General features: G+C 30.3%; 1 protein-coding gene across 3 annotated transcripts in view; it reads right to left on the reverse strand.

Annotated features, from left to right (window-relative positions):
- The window catches only part of LOC118195446 (uncharacterized), a 96,444-nt gene that overhangs the window by 37,577 nt on the left and 30,904 nt on the right, over positions 1–27,963 (reverse strand). For all 3 annotated transcript variants that reach the window (XM_085817879.1, XM_085817877.1, XM_085817878.1), the window contains exons 8-16: positions 27,398–27,460; positions 27,222–27,313; positions 25,869–26,013; positions 23,736–24,881; positions 20,351–21,143; positions 16,439–16,629; positions 12,538–12,727; positions 9,151–9,542; positions 1,320–1,529 (exon numbers count right to left, since the gene is read on the reverse strand). In XM_085817879.1, the coding sequence (XP_085674005.1) occupies positions 1,320–1,529; positions 9,151–9,542; positions 12,538–12,727; positions 16,439–16,629; positions 20,351–21,143; positions 23,736–24,881; positions 25,869–26,013; positions 27,222–27,313; positions 27,398–27,460 (3,222 nt within the window). The remainder of the gene's footprint in view (positions 1–1,319; positions 1,530–9,150; positions 9,543–12,537; positions 12,728–16,438; positions 16,630–20,350; positions 21,144–23,735; positions 24,882–25,868; positions 26,014–27,221; positions 27,314–27,397; positions 27,461–27,963) is intronic.

The following is a 27,963-nucleotide window of genomic DNA, read 5'->3' on the forward strand; positions in this document are numbered from 1 at the left end:
TCATGATGTGAACACCTAATTTCTAGAGTTGGTATAATTAATGTGTTTTAGGTATATTACCGAGTGTTCTATGGGACAGTAAACAACTCGCACATATTTGATTGCTCATGTATTCATATGCTTTATTTGATCTTCATTTTGCTGAATAGTATCTGCTGGCTGTGAGGAGGTAAATATCAGCCATATAGATTTTTTTTTTTTTTTTTTGTCTGTTTGTTTGAATGGACAGAACAGTAATTATGAGCCATAAAGTTAGTCAGAAAATGCTTTCACCAGTCACTAGGTGGTCACAAATTTTCCAGTGAGCCATCAAATTTTCATTGAAATGCAGACAACAGAAAATACACATAAGCGATGTGTGATAAATAGACTTATCCAGCACACGTTTTTAAACTATTCTTAGTGTATACAGAATTTGGCTATTACTGATGTAATTGATTGCTATAACCAGAAGTGTGTTTATCTGTTACGTGAAGTGCCAAAGTGGAGATCAAAGTGATTAACTTGATAGCAATCACCTTTCTATTATCTTCCATTACTAACAATAAAGTTTAAAACGAAAAGCATGTGAGCGATACAAAACAACACGAAGAAGAGAATGTCACTTGAAAGGAAACGTCACTTTCACCAATCTGAGCGATAATTGATTCTTGCTTGGCTTTCAGCCTATTTACCAAGTGAAGATGGTAACCCTATTTCGCCAAAGGGCGTTTCTCAGTACTGTTGCTGCAGACGTTTTGTTCTGGCAACAAATATCGTATGTGATAACGCTTTAAAGGTAAGCAACTTCACTATGCTAATCAAGAATTTTGAATTATCTGTTTCCTGAAACAAAAAATATGTTGTTCACATACTAACAGAATATAATTTTCATGCATAATTTTAATATTTAATAATAACTAGTTGGGGGAAGGAATGCCTTCATACTGGATTTTCTAAATTGGCTCATATTATGCATGAAGAATTTAAAATTCTCATATAATTAGCTCATTCAATTACCAAACCCAGAGCAAACTACCACCGTTTCTCAGCTTTAGCATATCAACTCTAGAAATATATAATTAAACCAGAATTTATTTATTTATAAATAATCCATTTTTAGGGAGGAAAGCACCACAGACCTTAAATTATTCATACAAAATAATAATTCATTTAAGAGATAAATAATAATAATAATAAAAATAATAATTCATTTAAGGATCAACAAATAGCCAATATATTGACATAATTTTAAGAAAAATGAGTTTGAAAGTGTAATAAAATAAGTCTATACTAAATAGCAAAAAGATACATTATATTAGATTAAATTTTTACCTTACCTCACATACTGTTGCAATTTCTGGATGCACTTTCTGAATGTGCATTCTTCTAGAATCAGGCTGTAAGAACTGCAAGCCACATTTTTGGCATTTGTAATCATGGTCATCATTTTCCATATGCTGAATAAAATATTGATGCATGCCAAACCAGGTTAGGCAAACTTTGCACTGATGATTTCTTGCTTCAATGCCAGCAGGTCTGCACTTTTCCTAAAATGAGATTTATTTTTTCAATTTCAATTAAATACTTTACAAGGATTCAAAACAGTAAAATTTTTATATTAGACATATAACAGGAACTATTTAATGAGATTCAGTACCATACAATATCAGTAATTATTCCATTGTAACTTAAATCCAATTCAAGAGTCCCCTCTATTTAAAAGTCTTTTTAATATGTATGTTGAAGGAGAAATGTCTAGGATAATTAACATATAAAATGATTTCTCAGAATCCATGCTTCAGATAAAAATCAGTACAATGGTATTTTTATAATTTCAGGTTACTGGTAGAAAATTTGTTTTTCCTATTATTCAATTATAAAATTGTACAATGTATTTTCTTAATCAGCAGACATTGAAAACTTTTTTGCTGCATTTCAAAACACTATCTTGATACTACCTCTCAGAATAAATCTACTAAAATACATACCAAAAAGATTATTATTAACCTTTAATCCCATAAACAACAGAATATCTTCAGCACTATTGCAACCTTCTAGCAATATTCCTTGTCATTTTTTAGGCAATTAAATTAATTAATATTGATAATATTTAAGGATTTGTGGAATGACACACAAAAAGAAACACTAGTGCTTCAGTGCATTATCCAGTGTGCTTTTGTTCTGCATAGGAAATGAATATACACATAAAAGCATTAGCTTTGATATTTATATTGTAAAAAACATACATTTCATATGACAATATATTATTTTGTTCATATAAAATAAACATATTTTATTGCAAACTACAATTGACCAGATTAATTGGAGTATTCATAATGCTCAGATACACAAACTAAATACACTTTTCTATGGAAGGATGAACCATAATTACAATATTCTGGATATTTCGATTATTCTTCAAGGTTATAAGAAGGAACATAAATCAACACATCTTTTAAGTATCAAATATTTTATCACAAATAACACATATTTAACCCTCTAAGCGGCAAGGCCGTATATATAACGCCTAGAATATTTTTTGTGATGTCTGTAAGAACGTATATATACATGCATATTAAAATATGTCAAAGAAATTAAGGCAATGCAGTCAAAAGTCGTTAACCCGGACCTCAAAGCCTTTCGCATGCGCATAGGCTTTTGCTCATGCGTATAATACGTTTACACATGCACGTTTAATGCATAACAGACGGTATAAGCTAAAATTATCTAATTATCTATTTCAGTTAATGTTGCAGTTTGCGTTGTTCCTTAATCTTCTAATTGGATCCAGCTTATTATTTTTTGCAGACTGTTAGAGCAATTTTATAAAAGTAAGCTTGAACTTTTGATTATATCAAATAGAATTTCTGATGCTGGAGCTGCTAAAGGATCTAGAAAGCGAAAGTACGTTTCGATGTCCATCAAACAAAAAGTGGAATTGCTGCAAAAAATGGATAAAGGCATATCTGTCTCGAAATTATGCGAGGAATATGGCATTGGATGACACAAGAAAAAAGAAAAAGGAACTTTTTGTGAAAGCATCTTAAACAACTTACATTGAAAGAAATGTTTAATAAAGTAAACAAATAAATATTAAGCTTTTTTTTTTTTTTTGTAAATTTTGATACCCTTTAGATCATAATTGTTCTTTATTTCATAAATTACAGTTTCATATTTTTAATTTTATAATTTCTGCATGCCATCTTACCACCAGATTTAAACTGATGACTATAATCCGAAATCGCCGAAATTCGCAACGACACGTCAAGCATTGAATTGGAAGTTCATCTGTCAGCATTATCCTTATCTTCAGGGCAGATGTTTTTATTTTATTTGGCTTATAATTCCTTACTAAATGTTGTATTTCATCTCGAAGTACTCCGTCTTTGATTTAAATCAAATTCCTCGTCATTATAATTCGCTTCCGATAGTGAAGAAAGTGTCACAGAGGTCATTGAAAACGAAAAAATTTCAATTGACAAATTAGTCGGTATTCTCGACACAGCAATTATAGGACTTGAACAGCAGAACTTTGTAACTGAACAAGAAATTATGTCTGTTTATAGAATTAAAGAGAAAATATTATCACATAAAACGAAGCAACTTAAACAAATTACATTGAAAGAAATGTTTAATAAAGTAAACAAATAAATATTAAGCTTTTTTTTTTGTAAATTTTAATACCCTTTAGATCATAATTGTTCTTTATTTAATAAATTATGGTTTCATATTTTTAATTTTATAATTTCTGCATGCCATCTTACCACCAGATTTAAACTGATGATCTATAATCCGGAATTGCCGAAGTCCCAACGAGTCCGGATTAAAGACTTTTGACTGTATATCAAAAGAAAACAAATTCAGAAATGAAAGTTTTTACATTAAAATCAAAAAAAAATAATAATAATAATAATAATAATTTGTTCTCATAGCAGTTGTGGGAAATTTGTGCTTTCTTAGTGAAAACCCTGGCCGCTCAGAGGGTTAAGACAACCTTGCAGAGTCTGCTTAGTTAAGAAAGCTCAATACATACTAGCCAACCTACGACACTAAAAAATCAGGAGATTTTTCAATGACAAAAAGATTTTTTAAATAATAGAAATATGTAGAAAGAAAAAATATTTTTTAATAATGAATTTAAATAGTAACTAATTAATATGAATTAATGTAATTCTACACTGTAGAACTGTGTTAAGAACATCAAATGATAGCACAAAGAAGCATACAAAAAAGGAAGAAGCCTAGTCAAGGTTCGAAGACAAAAACATAAATATTCATTCTTCACAAAATAAACTTAACAATAATCGAAAAATGCGTCTTGTATTTATTATTATTATTTTTATTTATTTTTTAAGGAGAGCTTTACACTTACTTATATTTCATAGTATTATTTTGAGAATTTCCAATTAAATTGCTCGCAGGTGCAAAGGTTACTTAATTTTCTCACATCTATTTTTAACAGTGGAAACAATAACTATATCTCCATTTATTACAAGGTATTTTATAACTTTGATCCTTAACCTTTTATCTTTTATCTTAACTTTAGAAGAATTTACTTCTACCTTAAAAAATGTACAAAGTGAGTTCCATTGGTCAAGGATTCTACAGGGTACATAACCACATTTTAGTTAAAAAAAGAAGCACCTTAAGCACTTTTCAAGCACATTTTAAGGAAAAAATAAGCACCTGTCTAATTATGATATACACAACTGCATAACCTTAAAAGAAAAATTAGACTTGTAATTTAAAATATAAGCAATGCAATATTTATTAAGAAAATGAGCATTACCTCAACCATGGAAAACAATTAACTTTTTTTTTTAATTTTAAATGACAGTTCAATTTACAGAATTAGTTTACAATGAGAAGAAAAAAAAACTACTAAACTGTATTACAAGATTTAATGATGAAATTTCAGTTCAAAATATAGAAAATAAATAATAATAAGCCATATCAACTGTATTCGTTTGGCACCTAATAAAAAATACAATTTATTTTTCCACTCATATTAATATTTAAATAATTTAACTTAAATCAAAATTCTGAACAATTTCTCAATCCAGATTGGACCGGGGGGGGGGGGAAATCAGCTGCTTCAATATTAGAGATTTTGCGGAGAAAGTGGAGAACCTCCCAACTGTAAATCCATACTGTATAATGTATTGGGGGGGAAAGAAATTATTTTGACTATTCGATTACCTTCCTTTTATTTAAGCCATTCCAAATATTATTCCCTAGAAAGCTAATCTGTGTAAAAACACACCCATTTTTGGAAGTTTATCTATACTTTAGCAATTACTGCAACTACATTATTATAAATATTCATGCATATACTCATAATATAAGCATAATGATCATAATAAACACGAATATGAACTGACCACGCGGAACAAGAATGCAAATTATTAAAATCTTAATAGAAATTCAAACGTGTGTAGTATTTGGGTGGGAGGAAAAGAATACCGAATGTATCGGAATTTTCTACCATTTTCGCAATTCTTTGACCAAAAGAACGACGTGCACCATAGGTTACAGTAATGCAGAGAAAGGGGGGAAAAGCAATTTCCGGGAGTATGATTCACTATCTGACATTGCATATAAGGAAGAAAAGTTGTTTATTTAGTTTCGGCTTCGGTACGGGAAAAAAATGCACGTTCATTAAAAAAAAGGTCTAAAAGCAAAAATAAGCATTAAAAACAAAAAAATAAGGGCTTTAAAGAAAAAGTAAGCACCTATAAGCACCTTTATATTTCATTTTCAAATATAAGGACTTATAAGCACTTGTTAGGACCGCTACGAACCCTGATTCTAGATAAACATTTCTCTAAAGATAGCAAGCATGCACACACATATTTCAGATTTTTGCTTATTTCAGTATTATGCAGCTGTTAGATTGTTTAAATTTTCCCATAAATCCATTTTGGCAATCTATCCAAGATAATACTAAATATCAACAATGTGTTCAACCACACTGACTACCAAGGAAGCTGACCTTTTTTCACTGCTAAATTTAACAGGTGACAGGTGGATTTTATAATCTGCAAATATGAATTTTTTTTTTCTTTCAGATGCAATATCAGTTTTCAAACCTACAATTCCTAGTGCACTGTCGGCACTAAGTGCTAAGCAATTATTCTGAAGAACTGCACTTTTTTTTTAAAGTTTTAATAATTAACTGTGTTATATATTAAAGCTTGTTGAATCTCATTCTAAAGTGATGAAACAGAAAGTAAACTAGACTCAATTTCTGAAGACTCTGGATTAAAAAAGAAAAAAAAACAACAATCAGCTACAGTTTTGTATCAGTATTATTGCTTCCATCTGTAGACAGGCAGAATGGAAATGTTTTAATGCAATCAATAACTGAAGATTTATTTTTCATACCAATTTCTTCTACATTTACAGCCTTTTTTGTCCTTGCACTTAAGTAATTCTTGCGATTTTACTGGAGAGAAACATTTTGCTAAAAAAGCTGCAGCATAATTTGATTCCTTCAGTGGCTCCAGTAAAAAGTCAGAGAACAGGCATTCTGTTTAAAAAACTTTTTTTTATATTTTGTTCAACAGATCCCCCCCCTACATCTCATGTTATCCTTATGCATATCTTTAAGAGCAACAGCTCTTCCACCCTGCAAAACTGAAAAATCGCAATGATAAACGATACACATAGCAATATTACATTTCCTTGGCAAAATAATATAATGAAAGTCATCTGTTTATGATTTTTTTTTTAAACGTACGATTATTATACATTTTTCACAGACATAACTAAGACAAAAGATTTCAGTTTCTTAAACTGTTTCTGGGAAGCAAGCAAAACCTGAGCTGCCCACTGGCGAAACAAATGAAATAAAGAATCTTGACCTTGTTTTGTGCTCATTGGCTAATATATTGCAGATGACCCGCAGCTGCACTTGATTCTTATTGGAGAACTAGATCATGACGATTTCTGATACGGGTTTAAGACTTTCATACACAAAGCAGAAATGCGTCATGTCTCACTGATGAAACAACACCAGTTTTTTATATGCACTTTAAATCACCAAAATTCGCTTTTTTTTTTTTTTTTTTTGTGAAAATAATGAAGTATTAAGACAAGCTACATAAAATAAGAATAAGAGAAAATTGGGAGAAATATGTTGAAAATTAGTTTTACGGGATTATGGTCGGAAATATGGAGTCTCTCGCCTAAATAAGGAGAGTTGGCAACTCTGTCAATATATGTGATTATCATCAAAACCAATACATGTAGGATCATGTCGAAATAAATATTCACACATGTCAAAAATATTTAAATTCCATTTCTGCTGTTGTTGTCTTGTCCATGTATTTCATGGGAAAATGATCGTCAGAGCCTCAAGGGGGGGTTGGAATTTTATTTCCACCCAAATTTTGAGTGAAAGCATGCCAGAGAGGGGCACAAGGGTCTTTCGGCTTGCCATATATTTAGAATGCCCCTATGCTTCAAAGATGCTATACATTTACAAACACCCATGCCTTCTCCAGGATTAGAACCCAGATCCTTCGGTACCGCATTAGGCTTCTCTAACCACTATACCGTCTTGGCGGCAATACCGTCTTGGCAAATACTATACCGTCTTGGCGGCAGTTCCATTTCTAGTTGAATCATATCAATAGAATGTGCAATAATATAGAGAGAGAATAAACATTAAACGTTTAATGCAAACTTTACCAAAGTACATAGAAAGACATTGCAGATGCTTAGATTATATAACTAAATTAATTTTAATGATATAATCAGAATCCCATCCCCCCAAAAATGAAGATTTTTAATGGTCATTCAACTAAACTAAATCTTCCTAACACAATCAACGAGAGCAGCACACACTATCTTTTGCTGCCAAAATGGTCACCTTAGAAAATTCAGTTGATGTCCGTAGCTAATGTTTTTGTAATATAAACATATATCACATGATGTATGGTATCACTAATGAAGTTAGTTTATGTTCTTAGAAATAATAGTCATTTTCAGAAGTCGGATTTGCAAAATAGGCTAGTCTTTTCTATTAATGTCTGCCCACGTGATAAGATTTGATATTTTACATACTTGTGTCTAGTGATAAGTAGAAAAAATAAAGGGAAGATAAATATGTTAAGAAAAAGATTCTAGTATCAGAAGTAAAACATTCAAATATTATGTTTCCATTGTTCTTTCAGATGTTCTCCAAAAAGTAAGAAATTCATCATAAAATTTCCATAAAATACATCCATTACATGTCAATACCATGGAGAAATTTTTCATTTTGTCACATATTTCTCTAATCTTCCAGAATTGTGGGTCTATAAATCTTGTCTTCAAATCCTTCTAAACTTTCCAAGCTGCAATGTCTAAAATCCTGAAGAAAAATTAGCCCTACCAATTCTGTAACAGCAAAAAGCCAGAAATATTTTTTTGGGGGGAAAGGAGGGGGAAAAGTATAAAATTAATTTTATAGAGAAAACTGATGCATATTCTGAGACAATTACATGGAAAAAACTCTTACTACAAAAAAAGAATAAATTTTTAATTAATTACATAGCTAATTTTGCTTTTGGTAAGAGCTGTTTGGTAAATTGTACTTTATAGCATTATACCTTGTTTATTTTTCAGATTCAAAATAATGTATAATAAGTTGCCAAAATGAAACTTTATGATATGAAAGCGAAAAATAAAAAATGATTTATTTTAATGCTATTTTTTAAATATAATTTCAATATATTACCATTATTTTAATGAAATTCATCAATGTCACGATGATGTTTTAAAAAAATCGTTGAAAAATTCCCAGATCTTGGAATTAAAATTTTTCTACAGAAACTGATCTTAAAATCGCCAAAGTGTTGATTTAGAACGGTTTAATAAAAGAATTCACATCCCCAAAAGCGAAAAGTTGTTTAAGAGCTCATTATAAGAAAAAAAATGAATTTCGAAATGCTTATGTCTCACTTTTTGCTTAAAAACTCGAGTATCCCATCATTTATTATTAGAAATAGAAACAAATTATAACCCATGTACCCATTTTAAGGACTCTTATTAAGGACCGTATGAACCCTGGGGTAATGCAAAATCTGAAGGCTTTCAGATTTTTTTTAAACATTATATGATGCTTATAGAATGATAAAAGTAAACTTGTTTTATACAAACTGTTTGCATCCAATTATTACTTACGTGCATTTTCATATAGTGACTTGCATGTTCAATAGACACATTGTGCTCTTTCAATTCATCTTCAGTATTGAAAGTTTCATCACATATACTACAGTTGTGGGCATGGTCTTGATTATGAACTTTCACATGGTTCTGAAACTCTTTATAATTAGTGTATGTGCTTTCGCAGGATGTTATAGCACAACGGAAGCGTTTCTCAGAAGAGTGCAGATCTTGCATGTGTAAATAATACAAAGGATAACTTTTTATGACACTGTCACAAAGATGACAGTAATGGCCAACTTTTGTTTCCAAACCAAGATCTGCTAATTCTTCTTTACCGGGAATATCCTTCATAACAAGGGTGCTTAAAATTTCTCCATTTTCATCTGAATTTTTAAGAGCATCTGTTTCTGAAATGGAGAAAAAAAATCATATAGCATGATACCTCCTTAATCTGCTCAACTATATGACATGTTTAAAGTAATAAATAATCATGCTCAATCAAATGTCAGACTTACAGACTCAAATCACACACATGCAATATTTACCCATTTAGACAATTAATTCTTCACAAAATTTACATTACAATATACTTACAAAACATTATAACATAATGCAAGACGTCCCATAAATTTATTGAGTTACAGCCCAGCTACTGAACTACTATCACTATTTTTCGTTAACAGGGTGCTAGTTTCATTGCATGAAAGCACCTAAAGTGAAAGCTTACTCAAGTATTATAATTAGCTTAAATCATGAATAGCTAGCTATTAATGAAGTCACAGTGAATAAGTAGAAAGAACGAACATGCCAATAAGTACAGCAGAACTCCAATTATCCAAATCAATCTGGGCCAGACTCCATTCAGATAACTGGATTTTTTAGCAAAGAAAGGGTCTACGTACACTTTGATTATTGCATGCATAGTACGTTCAAAATGGGAGGGACTCTTTTTAAAGAAAAAGAGGTTTTAATTAATTAAAATGAAAAGGCAACACTCTTACATACATGTTATATAGCATACTGTACAGTACTTACAAGTGCTGAAAGTCATCGCTTGCTGAACATCTCAATCAAAGTAAGCTGTTTGATGGACACATTGCCTGCCCTTAAAAATCAGCCATCAAGTGCTTTAAATGATGGACAACCAAGCTTCAAAGCTAGGATCTTAGCTTTTTCATAAAGAATGAAACCCGAAATTAGGTTCCTCGTAGAACGCTGCTGCAAAAACAGCTTGAAAATGACAACTTCTAAATTTTTCTTTGTTGCTACCTTCATTGATTTTCTTGAACTTTCAACTTCGTTTTTAAACAGTGACACGAAGTTTCAAGGTTCGCTCCTTTTAATGTCTGAAGTAGTTGATTATTCAACACTACGTTTCCATGTTAACTTTTTTTTTTTTTTTTTAATTCTGAATTCGGATAATTGGAGTTGTACTGTATCCCACACCTAGATCTTCTCTCTCTTTTTTTAAAGGAAAATATCAAATTTTTGAAAGGCTGCGAGGCAGAGCAAAATGTCGAGATAAACAATAGTGCAGCATTCCAGCCGCCACTAGTTAAGATTTCTACTTAATTGAGTTTGTGTGACACTGTTTTCATTGCAAAATAATGTTTTTGGCAACATTAATTGAAGCATAAAATTTTCAGAAATGACAGCTTTACACCTGCTGCATAACCCGAAATTAATATCATAAAATCATTTTAATTTTTTCTACGTTTTGTATTTAATAAAATAATCATTCCTTTCATGAAACTATACATAGAGTCAGGCTTCACTCAGATGAGAGTTTTATGGCTTAAGATATAGAATTGATTAAGTCTGTTAACACCTGTGTAACAGAGTTTAAACCAAGCAATCAGAGATTTTAAAATTGTGCTTGTGTACATGTGCAGTTTTCTTGAACTTTCAACTTCGTTTTTAAGCAGGGACATGAAGTTTTAAGGTTCGCTCTGAATTAGTATGTGCAGTTTACCCAGCAAAATCATCAACCAAATCACAGTTCACGTTTGCTTTAATGTGACTGGCCAATTCTCATATCAAGTTGATATTAAATCAAAAAGTTAGAACATTTAAGCAAAATTTTTAAAACAGTTTTTATGACACAGCAAGGTCTTGTTGCTATCAACAAAACTCAACTTATACTTAAAAAAAAAAAAAAAAAAAAAAAAAAAAGAAGAGTTCAAAGTATTATGATGTCATTAAGTGTTAGATCTCATGCAAACATCTTTATTTGGCACTACATGTGCCCCATTACTAGAAAAGATCCTCAGTTTCAAATTTTTAGTTTTCCTACCAGTTTTTATGCAGAGCTATTTCCTTGCTATTGCTCAGTTATTACCCTGAGTATAACCATCGTGCACACAGGAAGACAGAAAATTCAACAAAGCTTTATTTGTTCACTACCAGTGGATTACAGCTAAAATTAAAATGTACAAGTTAAGAAATTCAATTAACTAATTGACAATAATATTAAAAAAGTAAGCAACTTGCTAAGTAGTATTATAACTGCCAAAATAAATTTCTCTCAAATAACTTAATATTCAAATAAAATCATTAAACACACTGGAATAGAAAAAAAAGATATCTCCTACAATTACAGACTCAAACTAACTTCCCCAAGGCAACACAGAACCTCTACTAGCCATTATTTCGTTCACCTATTCAGCTCTTAAAACTCTCTTACAACTCTTTCTTACTTTCTGTTTTGACAGAATACACATGATTTCTACTAAAGAAAAAACAGAGCATTGATTAAATTAAGCTTAATTGTGAGTAAAACCCGAAAAATATTTGTCTCATGTGAACAGAATGGATAAGAAAGGTAGGAGGAGGTATTGGTCATTACAGCATTTCACCACCAGCACTTTATGTGGGCTGTTTTACAAAAACAGTTACGCTAAAGCTGTCATATCATCATTGGCATGACAGAAATGGAATCTCATGTGCTTACTTAATTAAAAATTAGTTGTGGAAGTTATAAGAAATGGATTTGATAGGAAATATGCCTTTAACAGGGTGACCACGGTCACCAACTGATGCAAATGTATAGCATGCTATTAATATTTGCTGCAATATAATACAGCTATTAATATTTGTTGTTAATATTATAAAACTGAACTGATTTATGGAATACCTAGTGTGATGATAAAATTACAGATAATTTAAAAAAGACATACACACAAACAAAAGAAGATAATAAGCAGTCAAAATAAGAAACATCAAATGAGAAGAGTTACTGTCGCTTTTGATAAAATCCCATCAAATAAATCTGCAACTTTAGACAGAGCAAATTTTAAATGACAAAAGGAAATTACACAAAATACTTTATCAAAAATGTTGTTAAACAAATATTACTGTATTTTTTATCAAAACTATATTATAAAAAAATTAGTATAATTTTACCTTTGTCTTCAGAGCTTTTAGGAGAATTTTTATCAATCCAGACCATGTGTACATGAAGAAAATGCTTCACCAATGTTTCAGAACATGTAGCTTTCTTATCGCACAAGAAACATTCAAGAAGTTTTATGCTCCCTTCATTGTTTCTAATGATTTCAAAATTTTGAGTATGTTTAGTGTCAACCAAATGTTTCTGTAAATAAAATTCAATCCATAATCAATATGAGAACAGAAAACACTAAGAGTAATTAAAAAGTGGGAAAAGAAAAAAAACATGCAAAGATTTAAAATTAACCATGCAATTTTACACCATACGGCCAGAAAATGGCAAAACTTCCATTTGTAATGAAAAAAATATGTCAAATTGGGGTTGTGGCAATGCCAAAAATATCCAGATGATCATTAATTGATCTAATCTGAAACGATATATGTAAATTTTCTTAAAAAAGTCTGTAGCAGAAGTATATAATACATGAGCTTGGATTTTTTTTTAAAATTATACTAAAGGCATGAGTGTATTATTAAGCATGTATTACTTGTATTGTGCTTTGAAATCACTTAGTTTTCTGTATGTTATATCTCGTTAAAATTAAAAAAATAAGTATTATGTGTGAATAGAATGGCAACATCTCTTAGAACTGGCAATTTTATAGGTAACAAAGAAGATCTGTGCAACATGTTTACATAATGTAATGCAGCAGAACAAGAAAAAAATTAATAGATTAAAATATAAACATTTCTAGTGGCAGTAGGAAATTAATTTAATGCACAAGATCAGCCAAACAGCTGCATTTTTTTTAAAACAAAGAACATTGCCATAAAATACATTTTGATTTGTCAGGTGGTGTTTGATGTGTTAATTCACAAATAGTAGTTAATGGAGTGTTTTATAACAAAAAAGGGGGGAGGAGGACAGTTTTATATCTCCCGTTCTACTCGGCCGATTGACGAAATTCAAACTGCGTTTTTGATGGCGTGCAACTTAGGATATACATTTATAGGTAGCATTATTATAATATAGGTATTCTGACACAAAACCGGACTTTTTTTTCTGAAATGACATGCCAATTTTTTTCCATATTTCGATTCCCCGACTCAAATTATACCTAAATATTAAATTTTGTACAATTTGGTACGAAATTCAAACATTTATTTTGCCACAATTTTTTCGGTTTGTGCCAACAATAATTCACTTGGCAAACTTCTTAATTTATAGCAACCTATTTTCCTTTCCATTTTTCCATTGTACACGAGCAGAAAAAGGTCATCACCCATACTTTCAAATAATTTTAACAAAGTGCATAGACTATATTTGGCGTTATTACCGCTTATAACAACTTCTAAAATGCGCCATTATGCAAATTCATGTATATCTTAGAAGCTTTTTTTGAAAAATTTATAAAAATTACTTAAAAATACAAAATGTAAAAATAAATCATAAAAAAAGAGTGAATTTTATTTAGAATAAACCTAAATTTTAAATAGTGAAAGGAGGAATCAAGTAAGATTAATAATAATAAAAAAAAAAAAAAAATAATAAAAAAAAAGAGAGATATTAACAAATGTATATCAAATTTAATTAACATCGAGAAGCCTAAAGTTTGAGAGCTAATTTTTTTAAAAACTACTCATGTGATTTTTACAAAACTTGGCAGTTTGGCATAATTTAAGTGGCAGAATTTAAATACGAAAAAAAATATATATATGCCATTTCAGAAAAGTCCAATTATGTGTCAAAATACCTATATTAAAACAATACTATATATAAATCCTATATACCTTAAGTCGCACTTTTGAGACATGAAAAACACAAGTTGAATTTCGTCAAACGGTCTAGTAGAACGGGAGATATAGAACTGTCCCCTCTTTTTTGGCACAGTGCATGTGGTGTATACATATCTTTTTTTAATATCGTTATTGCCACTGGTAAAATTCATAAATAATAACTAGCTTTTTAAAGCAATCATTATACAAATAGCAACAATATATGTGTGAAAATAAGAATAAAAGCACATGCTACCAAGACAAAGAAAAAAATAAACTAACAAAAAAAGGTATACAGTCAAAAGTTGTTAATTTGGACACCCATAATCCGTACCTCAAAGCTACAAACTTTCTGCGCATGCATCACATCGACGTGCATAATTTACGGCTTACGGCTGCGCATAACACGTTTATGCAAGCGCGTTTAATGTATAACAAACGGTATACGCTAAAGTTATCTAATTATCTATTTCAGTTAATGTTGCAGATTGCGTTGTTCCTTAATCTTCAAATTGGATCCAGCTTATTTTTTGCAGATTGTTAGAGCAATTTTATAAAAGTAAGCTTGAACTTTCGATTATGTCAAATAGAATTTCCGATGCTGTAGCTCCCAAAGGATCTAAATCTAAAAAGCGAAAGTATGTTTCGCTGTCCATCAAACAAAAAGTGGATAAAGGCATGAAGAAAGTGACAGAGAGGTTAGTGAAAACGAAAATATTTCGATTGACAAGTTAGTCAGTATTCTCGGCACAGCAATTACCGGGACTTGAACAGTGGAACTTTGTAACTGAACAAGAAATTATGTCTGCTTATATAGAATTAAAGGGAAAGTATTAGCACATAAAACAAAGCAACTTAAACAACTTACATTGAAAGAAATGTTTAATAAAGTAAACAAATAAATATTAAGCTTTTTTTTTGTAAATTTTAATACCCTTTAGATCATAATTGTTCTTTATTTCATAAATTACAGTTTCATATTTTTAATTTTATAATTTTTGCATGCCATCTTACCACCAGATTTAAACTGATGATCTATAATCTGGAATCGCCGAAGTTCCGACGAGTCCGGATTAACGACTTTTGACTGTATAAATAAAACAGCTTATTTTTGAACTATTCTCAAAATCTGCATATAATTCTGTTACTTAGAACTCTGGATTTAAAAATTGCATATGGTTTTATTATCACGTATCAGATTATTATTTTTGGAAGTTTTGTTTTGGGGCTGGATCTACTCAAAATATTTTTAAAAAATTTCTTTTATTTCACACTAAAATTGTCTATATTGTTTAAGTCAGAATTTTGCATTTTTGGCACTGCTTACATTGGCCTGTAGAAGCTGAATTGATTAAAAAAAAAATAAATAAAATGTAGTCAAAAGTAATCTGATAAAGACATAGATTACTTTTGACTGCTTTTTAATTTTAAACTTTAATTGGAATCTTTGTAAGTTCATAGAAAGGAAGTTTGAATTTATTTCTTTCGTTACACCAATTACTTAATGACGATGCAGCAAAAGACACAAAAGTTCAGTTTCATTTTTGGCATATCCTGCCTTCATATTTCTTGCAGTTTTTCACTGTGCTTCTGTTTTTTGGTTTTCGCCTGTGGTTTCTTCCAAGTTGATTATAGGATGAATTTTAAATGTACTTTTAATTTAATTTATTTAATAATATATTACTTTATATGAGTCAGCTATTTATTTTTAGCCATAATTTTAATTGTGATGATAAAGTTCTTTTACGGAACAGCAACTTTCACTTCATTTGAAAACTGATCCTTGAAATAGTGTCTGAGAAAACAGCTTTTTTTCTCCTTTACTCTATACAATCAAATTCACGGTCTTATAAGAATTATAATAATAAATATTCAAATAAAAATATAAAATTGGTAACATTTTTGGAATAAGATTCTCCAAGACAGTTTAGACTGCCTTGGGTATTTTGACACATATTAGACTGACTGAATTAAATGTTAATATTCATAAAAAAGTTTGATAGCTGATGATTTCTTTTTAAAAATTTATTTACTTTATTTTAACAGCTTCTTTGAATACTTTCTGGAAGATTGAAAAGTAAACACTGTATAAAATGTACAATTCAAAACCTCAGATACAGGATTTTATCTGAGAGATTACCTTAATTTCTTTTTCCGACAAAAATGTAGCAGCACACTGAGTACATTTATATACACATAATGTCTTTCTCAAAAATGCTGGTTTCATATGTTCTACAGATTTTTTAGATGCACATGCAAACACATGAACAGTGAATTCTTTTGCAGTTCCAATTGGTTGAAGACATTTTGCACAGGACCACATTTCTGGACCTAGACATTACAATAAAGGAAAATGATTAAAGCAATAGAGGATCAGCCCATTCACTATGAAAATTTTCAGCACTTCATACAATAAAAAAGATACAAGTATTTTCCTTTTACGATTTGCACTTACATAAAATTGAATAAATATCAAACTTTCTGCGGTACTACTTTGGTAGACGGTTGCACGGATTTTTGGCGATTTACGTTGGCGCAATTTTTACAATCGTCAGCCATCTTGAAAAACGCTGTTTTTACGCATAGTAAAGTATTCGAAACTTTAAAAAAGTAAATATCGTTAAAAGTAAAGGATTAATTTTTTGTTGAAAATGTCGTTTTTTAAGATGGTAGGCAGGTGTAAATAAATACATTTACGAGGGATATCCCCCAAAAAAGGTCTCCTATATATTTAGATATACAAAGAACCGTTTATTTTCTAATATTACTACATCACTTTAAAGATTGAAGAATGCTTCAACATAATCGCCATTTCGGTCAATGCATTTTTGTAGATGCTGTGGCAGTTTTACAATGCCCATGTCATACCAGCTTGCCACCATGCCCTTCAGGAAGCGTTGAACCTCATCTTTCACCTCATCATCGAAGCAGAACCGCCGTCCAGACAAATGTTCCTTCAACTTAAGGAACAGGTGGAAATCGCTGAGTGCCAAGTCTGGACTGTAGGGTGGGTGTGTGATGATGTTCCAACCAAAATTTTCTCCACACCACTTGCAAACGTTTTTGACATCCATGCACAACTACTTCCGTCAATAGGCGGTGAATTTCAACCGGTTTAACGCCTTTTGCGTTCAAAAATCGAATAACTGCGCGCACATCGCACTTGGCGGTAATGTTTATCGGGAGCTCCATTTCGAATGGCTGCCAAGCCAAGACTGAGCATACGAGCATAGCGTCTGCATACTTATGTGATAGCGGAGAAGGCACCACTCACAACAGTGTTGCCAACAACCATATTAAAACTTTCTCTATGTCCCCAAAAAATAGGAGACCTTTTTTTTGGGGGATTGCCCTCATACTATGAGTATAAACTACTAAAGTAAGGTCATTATTACTTTCATATAACAAATAAAGAGAATAAAAACACTGCTATAAAAACATTATGCCAACGTTTAATTAGATTAAAATATTACTTAAATTGAATATCGAATTAAAAACATTATACCATTATTTAAAAGATTTAAAATATTACTAACTTCAAATACTTTAAAATATGTTATATAGAATATAATTAACATTAAAACATATGTGACAATAATTATCTCAGCAATTTTTTAAAATAGAGTATTAATTTTTTTAACGAAAATTGAAGTATACAATTATAAAATAAAAGAAAAATATGTACTTACATTTTTTTTAGTCATTCAACCTGTCGTTTATTGACAAGTACCACAAAAAAAAATCGGAATCATAATTTAAATATCAATGAAAAAAAATTGAAAAATGTAATATCAAGGGTAGGAATAAAAAAATTTTTTAAAAAATTCATAAATAGATAAAGCAATTTAGAGCCAAATTAATGGATCATAAAGATTAAAAATAATAATAATAAAAAAACTCCAATAATAGGTATTGTTTTTAAGATTTCGAAGATCCTTTAACCGCCCCTCCCTGAAGTACAAAGGACAATTTTTTTATTCGGATACCAATAACAACATTCATCTTTGAAGGAATTCGACGATATGAATTAAATTTTAAAATGGCACGGTAATGCACAAATTTTCAGTAACCAATCAGAGAGCTAATTACAGCTTGTTAATGCACAAATATTCTATAACTAATCAGAGAGCTGATTACATCACTCCTAGAATTAAAATTATTTAGACAACCATACATAATAAAATCATTTTTCAAAAAAAAAAAATGCAAAATTAAATTGTATTTTAATATTTAACAGCCATAAATAATATTTAAAACATTAGATTAAATTTATAGATATTAAAACTAATAACTTATCCAGCAATGGGTTTACCATAAGTCGTATTACTCGCCAAAATCCGTGCAACCGTCTACCAAAGTAGCACCCTTTCTGGAAAGTAATAACTGCAGTTTGCAGCATGCATATTAATTTTATACAGGAGATCTAAAAAATAATTAAATGCAGGATTTTTCATTGTGACAGTATAAAATTTTATACGTCATTGCAACTTTTTTTTTTTTTTCCCATATACAAAGGTAGAATTTTAACTGATAACTGAAAAATAACTAAAAAAATTTCTACCTTACATAATTAAAGAGTTATGTTACACTTTCATTCATTCAAACCTTCTTTTCAAAAATTCAAACAGAATATTCAAATATAATATTTTAAATAATGAGATATCTTTTCTCCCCCTTTTGTAATGCATCTTACTCAGATTAAAAGTTTTCAATAATCAGATCGATGCCAAAATTGCTTTAGACACCTACTGAAGCTGTGAATCTAGGATAGGATAAAAGCATCTCATTCTTTATTTCCAACTACTTTTACTTCTGAAGCATATACTATGCAATAAAACTTTTTACCAATTTGCTGCACTTCCCATTGCGGTACTCATAATACGTAAAATTTTATACATAAAAGATTCAATGTTATTTTCACCTTTGAAAGATTAATTTTTATACAATGATAAAATTTTCAAATAAATACGGATTTTTCACTGAGACACTTTTCATGAGTTAATGTTTTGATTTTATTCATATTTCTAAATAACTAGTCTAATGCAATAAAATTAACCGTGTAAACATTAATAAAACAATCACGTATAATACTAAAAAAGAGATAAAAGCAACCAAGGGGAAAAATACACTTGGCTATTTATGATAAGCTGATACAGTAGGAAATTCTGCTCACACCACAGTAATTCCAGCAGCAATTATAACATAGATATTTCATACCTGAAGATTCAAGCTATTTCCTTATTTTGATAATACAAACTTCTTGAGAGTGTTTATTCTACTCTGTTAGTTTTACTGGCCTCAGGCAGAATTTTGCTGTTGTTGTTATGTTTAATCTCACTTATCTGATCTAATCAGAACAAGTCCATGAATTTTATAATGGCAAAGAGCACAATATTGCATTTTTTGTTGGCATGGGCCTTGAGCACCATAGCGGTGACAGTACAACTCACCTATTTTGCTTTATGAGTCTCCCATCCACTATCAAACTATCAGAGATGACTTTTAGCTTGCCTGTATTTTGAGTGGCCCATGGTGCGAAGAACTATACATTTATACATATACATGCCTTAAATGGGATTCAAACATGGGCCTACTGATAAATCAGTTAGCATCACTACTATATCGTCTTCTTCCTGGTAAAACTGAATTTATGTTAACTCCTTGTATCCATAGTAAACATTATTGCTGCAACTGCTCAATATCCATTAATGATGTTTAATTTCATCGTACAGGAATTGGAATACTTTTGAAAATCTGACAATGTCTCAAGCACGATTTGGGGAGGAGGGATCCAATCATTTAGCAAATCTCACAGACCACAAGTTAACACATACTCTCAGGAAGAAGATACAACATAGTCCTTTACTGGCAAGTTATCACCATTTGACCAAAACTTAAAGAATTCTTTGTGTTAATCAATAAATAATTCTCACTATTACTCCAAATTACACAACAGGATAAAAATGGAAGTAAACAATAAATAATGAAAGAAGTAAATTTTTTTTTAGAATTTTAATAAATTTAAAATTTAAATAATTAAAAAAAGTATTACCTGTTTGAACTGAATGGGCCAATAAAATATGTTGATCTAAATTGTCTTTTCCATTCAAAAATAGTTGGCAAACAGGGCATTTCAGCTTTATTTTACTTCCTTTAATGGCAGCAGCAGTTGGAACAGCTGAAACCTGATTATGCTTCTGTTTCACATGAGCTTTTAAGCGATTTGCTCGCGATGTAATGAAAGTACAATATTTACACACATAAGTTTGCATACGATGCACATTTTTCATGTGAGTATGATGATCTGTAAAATTTTTGGACATCTCTGCACAGATGCTGCAAAAAAGTGATGTGCTTAATTCAGTCACCTGCTGTTCTTGCACAAGCCGGACAGTTTTATTATGTGAAGTTGGATAATGAGAACGAACTTCAGCCAAGTTTTTCAAGGTTATGTCACAAAATCTACAAACTGAATTAAGAGTAGTCTGTTCAGTAACATCAGGCGGCACACACACAAAAACAATATTTTCGCTGAATTCAGCTTTAAATGTCTGTGAAGCTAGTTCATGAACTGTACTATAATGTTTCTCCAGTTCCAAAAGAAAACGAAAAGTATTTTTGGTTGGACAAAGAAGACACTTATGACTTGAATCATTTGGTGAAATAACTTGACGGAATAAAAACATACCAATTAGTTTACTACTGTTCTCAGCTTCAGTCAATGGTAATTCACTTTGAACCAACTGTAATGTGTTTGGAAGTTTTAAAGTTCTGCTATCATCAACTGCATCCACAGTGCAATCCTCTAACGATACTTGAGGCACAGTTTTCTTTGGAGTTGTGGACTAAAATTAGATTTAAAACAACAGCATAAAAAACATCTTCTTGTTATTTTATGAAATTGTACAAAAAATGTAAAAAAAAAAGTTGACAGATGAAAGTAATATTAAAAAATAAAATTTTAAGACCAATATTACTTAGTTGCATTTCATTAATTTAAGATACAAGTGAAAAAGGAATGCACTGTGAATTGTAATACAAAAACAAACAAAACACACACACAGGGAAAAAAGAGAGAGAGAGTGATCTCAATAAAATTTCAAATTATCTTCAATTTATATAAAGGGTATGTAATCCTAATTTTACACATAAAATTAAAGTATAAAATGTAATCTTAAACACAAAACATTCAATATAGAAATTTTTTATCATAAATGCTCAGTAACAAAACATGTTAATATTAAACACATTGGTTGAAATTTCTATATTTTTAGTCAAATGCATTAAGTACTGTAAAAATACACTGCCTAAATACAGTTTATGAACTCTCCACTAAATAAACACTGGATAGGGAGGGAACTTTTACACACATTTGTAATCTTTTGCATAGTAAAACTTTAGACACTTTTTAGAATAAATTAATTATTTAAAATTTAGTGCATTATTTAATATTAAAAACAGTAAGCAATTAACACTATAAATCACTTTTATTTTCATCTCTGACATTTATGATAAACACCTGTAAAGGATATCCACAAACTCCAAATTTATAAAAAATTTTCAAATAAATAAACTTTAAGAAAATGGGGACTACCTATTTTATTTTTTAATCAATGTTGAAAAGATTCCCTTAAATTCTCTGATAACAGCTTCTCAAAGATAAAATATTAATTAATAATAATATCTATTTTACGAGTTCTCACTTTATGCATGAACCTTAAAAATAAATTAATTTGTAAAAGTAAAATATTCTTATACACACAAAACTATACCAATTAGAGTGAATTTCAATTAGATCAATATGTAGTTATTACTATGGCTTCCATTATTTAAATGGTGGCAGGATTATCGATACATCACCAATTCTTGTTGCAAATCAAATGCCTGATATTTCTAACCATGATCATTTGTAGTCTGCTCACCATGAGAAGAGCGAATTAGCTATGTGTTACTGTATTTCTTCCCCCCTCATAAATATTAACAATTCTCTATCACTTCTAATTCAAGGGCAGGAGGAAACTGTGTTCTCTACATCTAATCCAACAACTAAATAAGTAAAAAGGTAGAGAACCTAAGAACGTTATGGAATACATGAAAATCTCTTCATATGGCAAAACAAAGCCAGTAGAATTCTTCTAAAACACAGGATATTTGGGAGATAAATTTGTGAACTTTCTCATTCAGGTTCTGAACAGAAAGCTGAATCATAGCAAAAACAAGAGGGATCAAAAATTTATTCAGACAGTTTGTGTGGGTATAAAACAGATGAATTAAAAAAGCAGGCTAGAGTAATTTTACTGGGAACTATAAATTTCATTTTGTTGATCCAACAACTGCTCATGCATAAAATATTGAGATTTTGGGGTTCACTAAATGGTTGTATAAAAAAAAAGAGGGAGTTACTGCTTACCATCAACAACAATCTTAGCTCGTGGAGTTTGTGTGGCAGAAGTCTTTGAGATGAGAAAATACTTTTCATGCTATATTACAAGCAAATTCAGAAATATGGCAGCAAAAATACACATGAACCTGGTTATAATCTCCACATTTAAAAAATAGAGGTCATGATAAAAAGAAGCAATGATCAATCAAATAAAATAATTTAACACTTGCTGACTGATCACCTATTAATTGGCTTTTTATTGGCAACATCTACCAACCGATAGCCTAGTAATCAGTTTTTTATCGCCAACACCTACCGATTATTATTGCCTATTAACCATTTTTTTTCTCGCCAATGGCTATTGACCAATGGCCTACTAATTGGCTTTTTTAAGCCACCGCCTACCGACCGATAGCCTATTCATCGCTTATTCCTTGAGGCTAGCTAAAAATAGCCTATCAATCGGTAGCCAATTGCCATCTGCTATATCATGTGTATTTTATTAGTAGTATTGAGGTACATTGGCTCACTTGCGTTAAGTGCACTGCTTCGAAAACTCCCACATTTTCACACCTTTTTAAAAAATTTACCTTTCACAATGAGCGAAAAAAATGGTACTGGAGAGTTTTATTAAGACGATTTATCAGATTGTCCTGACAGTTATTCAGAACAGGAAGAATCTGTGGCTGAGCGGCCGGTCGGACGTGTGTATGCTGTTGAACTGCTAGCGGTCGATAAAGTGTTAAAATTAATATTAAAAATCTCAAATAGTTTCATATTAACCTTCAATATAATAATTTCACTTACCGCAGCAGAATACTGGTTTGGATATCGCCATCAATTACCTCAATCATTTTCAATAATGCTTTTTTACATATTGCATTCATATAAATAATATATTTAATATATAACATATTTAAACAATAATTAAATTCACTTATTATTTATTATATATTTTAACGTATTTTGTTATAATGCATATTTTGCATAAGATACACAGATACTAAAATATTTTTTTTTAAAGTTGAAAAGTCAGCAAACACTGCAAACTTACCATAGTTTTAGCAGCTGGTTTTGGTTTCTCCTTTGGAGATTTCTTTGGAACTGCTTCAGGAGTAGTTTTAGACTGATTAGTATCATTTTTTGCAGTGCTGACTTCAACCATACTGCCATCAGGCATGACAACAAATACTCTCTCATTTGTGGCTTCTGAATCTTTACCACCAGTTGCTAAGGGTTTATTAGCAGCTGTGCCATTTGAAATGCCTGAAGCAACTTCATCAATAGTATTGATCTGATTAACAGGTACCTGGTTAGGTACTTTTGGTTTTAAGGGACGCACGAAATTCTTTCTGGCTCCCACTTTTGGAACAGAATCTGGAAGTTTTGGCTGCGCCGGTTTCTTTTCATTTTCACTCTTTTTCATACTCTGACGCAAACTTTCCCGTAATTCTGCCAATGTTTTCGAATCACCTCCACTAAACGAGTCATCAAGATCATCAAAAGATATATAATCTTCTTGATTTTTTTCCTGATTTATCAAATTTTCAATCTTTTCTTGATATGTCACTCTTTTCTTTTTGTCATATGCAATCTCAACCGGTTTTGCTACTTTTTGATTTACTTGTTTACTAGCCAATAAACTTTTCCCAGGTGTCAGAGTTTTTGGAGAATGCTTTTCTGTATCACTGATCTTGGCTTGTTTTTGCAATGAAATATTTTTAGATTTTGTTTCTACTGTCTTCATTTTCTTGTCTTTTTCCTTCAATTTAGAGACACGTCGTTTGACAATATCATCAAAAACAAGAGACTGAATACTTTCTTCATCTTCAGGTACAGGTACACCGAGATCAACAACAGGATTAAGATCACAATCTTTCAAAAATTTTATATCCTTTGCTTCGCCTTTCACTCTTATGAATTTTCCTTTCTCTTTAGGATCAGGAATTTCAATGATAACCTTCTTCTTTACTGGTTCAGGAGATGGTGATTTCGACCTAGATTCAGATTCTGATGCCACAATGCTAACGGGTAAATGAACAACTTCTGGACTCGGACGTCTTCCTTTTAGACACACAGTCTTAATGAAGTCCATAGCAGCCTTTTTACTCGATCGTCCTCGTTTTGCATCTAATGCAGTGGCTGGAGAAAACATCCTAGATGCACGACTTTCATCTTGACTTGAATCATCACTTGATTCCTACAATAGACAAGGACAAAAATCATAACTATTATGTAATTATAATGATATATAATATTCCTGTAAAGCTATAAAATTTAAAAAATTCAAATTCAATAACACATTTATAACAGTTTAATGCGCTTCACTTCATTCCTCTTGGGTGGGGGAATTGCAATATTAAAATTACTTTTCCTTTTATTAAAAACACGTACACATCATTTATAAGCATAATCACATATTCAAGAAATTATAATAACTTTTTATGTGGGTTCTAAGAAGCTTAAAAATTTTTATGAAATGAAAATGCTATACCATTTAATCATAATCCTACAACCATTCTTTAAATTTTAGTTATTTTTTGTAGCAAAAATTATTTAATAACAATATTGATAATAAAATTATTATTGTTATGGGATGATGGTAGTGGGGATTCTTATGATTACTGGGATGGTGAGTCATATTTTTATGAAAGTTTTAAGTTTTTAGAATTTACTACTTTCAGTTGAAGATATGAAAGCAGATCCTATTGATATTATGTATTTAAAGCCTTATCCTCAAATTTTGTCCATCTCTCCATCATTTTGTTCATGATGGCATGTTCATTCTTGTGATTTTTGATTTATTTTATTTTAAAGAGATAAAATTTAGTAAAATAGCACATCTTCTTTTTTGTTTTTGAAATATAAAGAAATGATCTGCTATGTCCTTCCAAAATATGTAACAATTCTCTAAAATGAATGCAAGTTTGCCAAACCTTAGGTATATTGAGTTCTTTTCTACACAACATTATATAATAAAATATACAATATCTAGAACTCTGAACATTTCACTGTTTTCCTTACAAAACTAGTTTAATGTCATCAGGCAAGTTCAGAAAATAGATAAACAATTTTTTTAAATGCACAATTTTTGCACATAAGTGAAGTATTTTAAAATCCAAAGGGAAAATTACACAAAGCATAGAGCATTTGCCATTAAACGAAATTTAAGGAAAATGCTACTTACAGTGTAATAAAACTTTTTTCTCTTTCTTACAGTTGGAACTATTTGCTGTGGTCGCTTAGATACAAGCTGATTATGACGCTTTTCAAATTCTGCAAGCAAAGCTGGACTTAAAATATTTTCTTTTGGCTCCCATGTGTTTTCAGAGCTATTGTAAATTATCAGAAATTCATTTATTAAATTAATATAAACTGTAATTATACATTTAATATAAACTATAACTTAAAACATTTAATTACAACATTATCTTTCTTAAATGCTTTTAACAAAAGATAATCTATTCAGAATTTAAATACTTCGACCATATATGGAATAAAATGCAAATAATTTGTCACAACAAATAAATGGGCTGAATATATTGTATTTTCAAAGATTTCCCATGAAAACTTAAAATCAAGATAAAGATGACAAAATATATGCCAGCCAGAATCATGGTATACAAAAATTAAATGTAATCATATATTCAGATATATTGGGTCAATCCATAATTTCGTGCACATTTTTTGGTAAATTTTTAAATAATATAAAAAAACACAATTTAACATTTTAATCAATTATAGATTTTCCTCCATTATCTACAATGTCTCGCCATCTTACAGGCAGCTTTTTTATGCCATTGCTGTAGAAAGACTCTGGTTTTGATGCAAAAAAACTTGAAAGTTCACTGTGTACATCCTGTTTAGAATTTAATTTTTTCACCAGTAAAAAAAATTGTAAGGCACAAAATAAGTGAAAATCACTTCGGGCAATATCTGGGGAGTAAGCAGTTAAATTCATTAATTTTTTGCAGCTTTTTTCAAGCCGTATGCGGTCTAGCATTATCATGATGAAAAAACACTTTCTTGATATTCACCAATCGTGAGCGTTTTTTGATCAATTCTGAGTTAAGACAGCAAAGTTTTCACTATAAACTTCTGAATTAATCGTTTGATTTGTTTCTAACAGTTCAAAATATTACACCATAACACATCCCACCAAACACTTAAAAATCACACCACACTAACTTTAAATTATTTAAACCATTTCTGTGCAGTCCTTACACTAATAGTGTATTCACCATGTACACTATTAATTTTTATCGCTGCAAACCTGGCAGATTCACCACACGAAAATAAAAAATGTAGCACAGCATGTTTGTACTGATTATCCATATTCATTTTCTATGTATACTAAAATGCATTTGATATTTACAAAAGTTGGTGATGAACTGAATAATAAGTCAAACAATGACAAGTTTCAACAGGTTCAAATTTGTATTGCTTTAGTAAATGCATCATAGTGAATTCAACACATACTCTTAATGCACACGAACTTATGGACTAACCTAATATAATGAGCATTTTTAACATACTTTACCTAGGATAACCTTTCCACTTGATCAAGTACTCAAAACGACCATGTCGAAAACGTTTAGCAAGAATTTTTTCCACTTTAAAAATTTCTTCATCCTAATCATAAAGAAAATATGATTGTGATATCAGCAATTTGCATTTCATTTTAAGAATAAGAGTAATAATTTATAAATAGCTTACCGCTTCAGCTGTACATTCTCTTAACATACATACATCATCAATATCAGGATCTTCCAATTTCCTCTTTTTTGAAAAGATGAGAGTGGAAATCAAATTAAAAATTACAAAATAATGTAATAATAATAAAATACACAATCTTACAATATTAATCATCTATTTAAAACAAAGCATTTTTCTTGAATTCTGAATAACTTTTTGGGGAGAGGAATAGATTTGTGAAAAGCATTTTAAATTCAACTCAATTTTTAACTACTCTTGATATTTATGCATAAAACAAACATGTTACTTGAACCAAAAATAATAATAATAAACTCACCCACTAATTTAAAAAATGGACAGCAAAATCAGGCAAATGAAAAATTTTGATGAGAATATTTTACATCACATGCACAGAATACATCACAGCATAAGTAAAATAATATAGACTACTAAATACAGTATAAAGCCTGAGATCCTGACTCGCCAGGATTTTGGCGACTATGGATATTAGATCATTAGTTAATATCTAGTATGATGACATCTAGAAATTATATGATTAAAAATATAAAATACAGTACAAAGTCCGT

The sequence above is a fragment of the Stegodyphus dumicola genome, chromosome 1 (genome assembly GCF_044657685.1).
Source record: "Stegodyphus dumicola isolate Sdum_Otavi_A_Nest chromosome 1, ASM4465768v1".
Taxonomy (NCBI): domain Eukaryota; kingdom Metazoa; phylum Arthropoda; class Arachnida; order Araneae; family Eresidae; genus Stegodyphus; species Stegodyphus dumicola.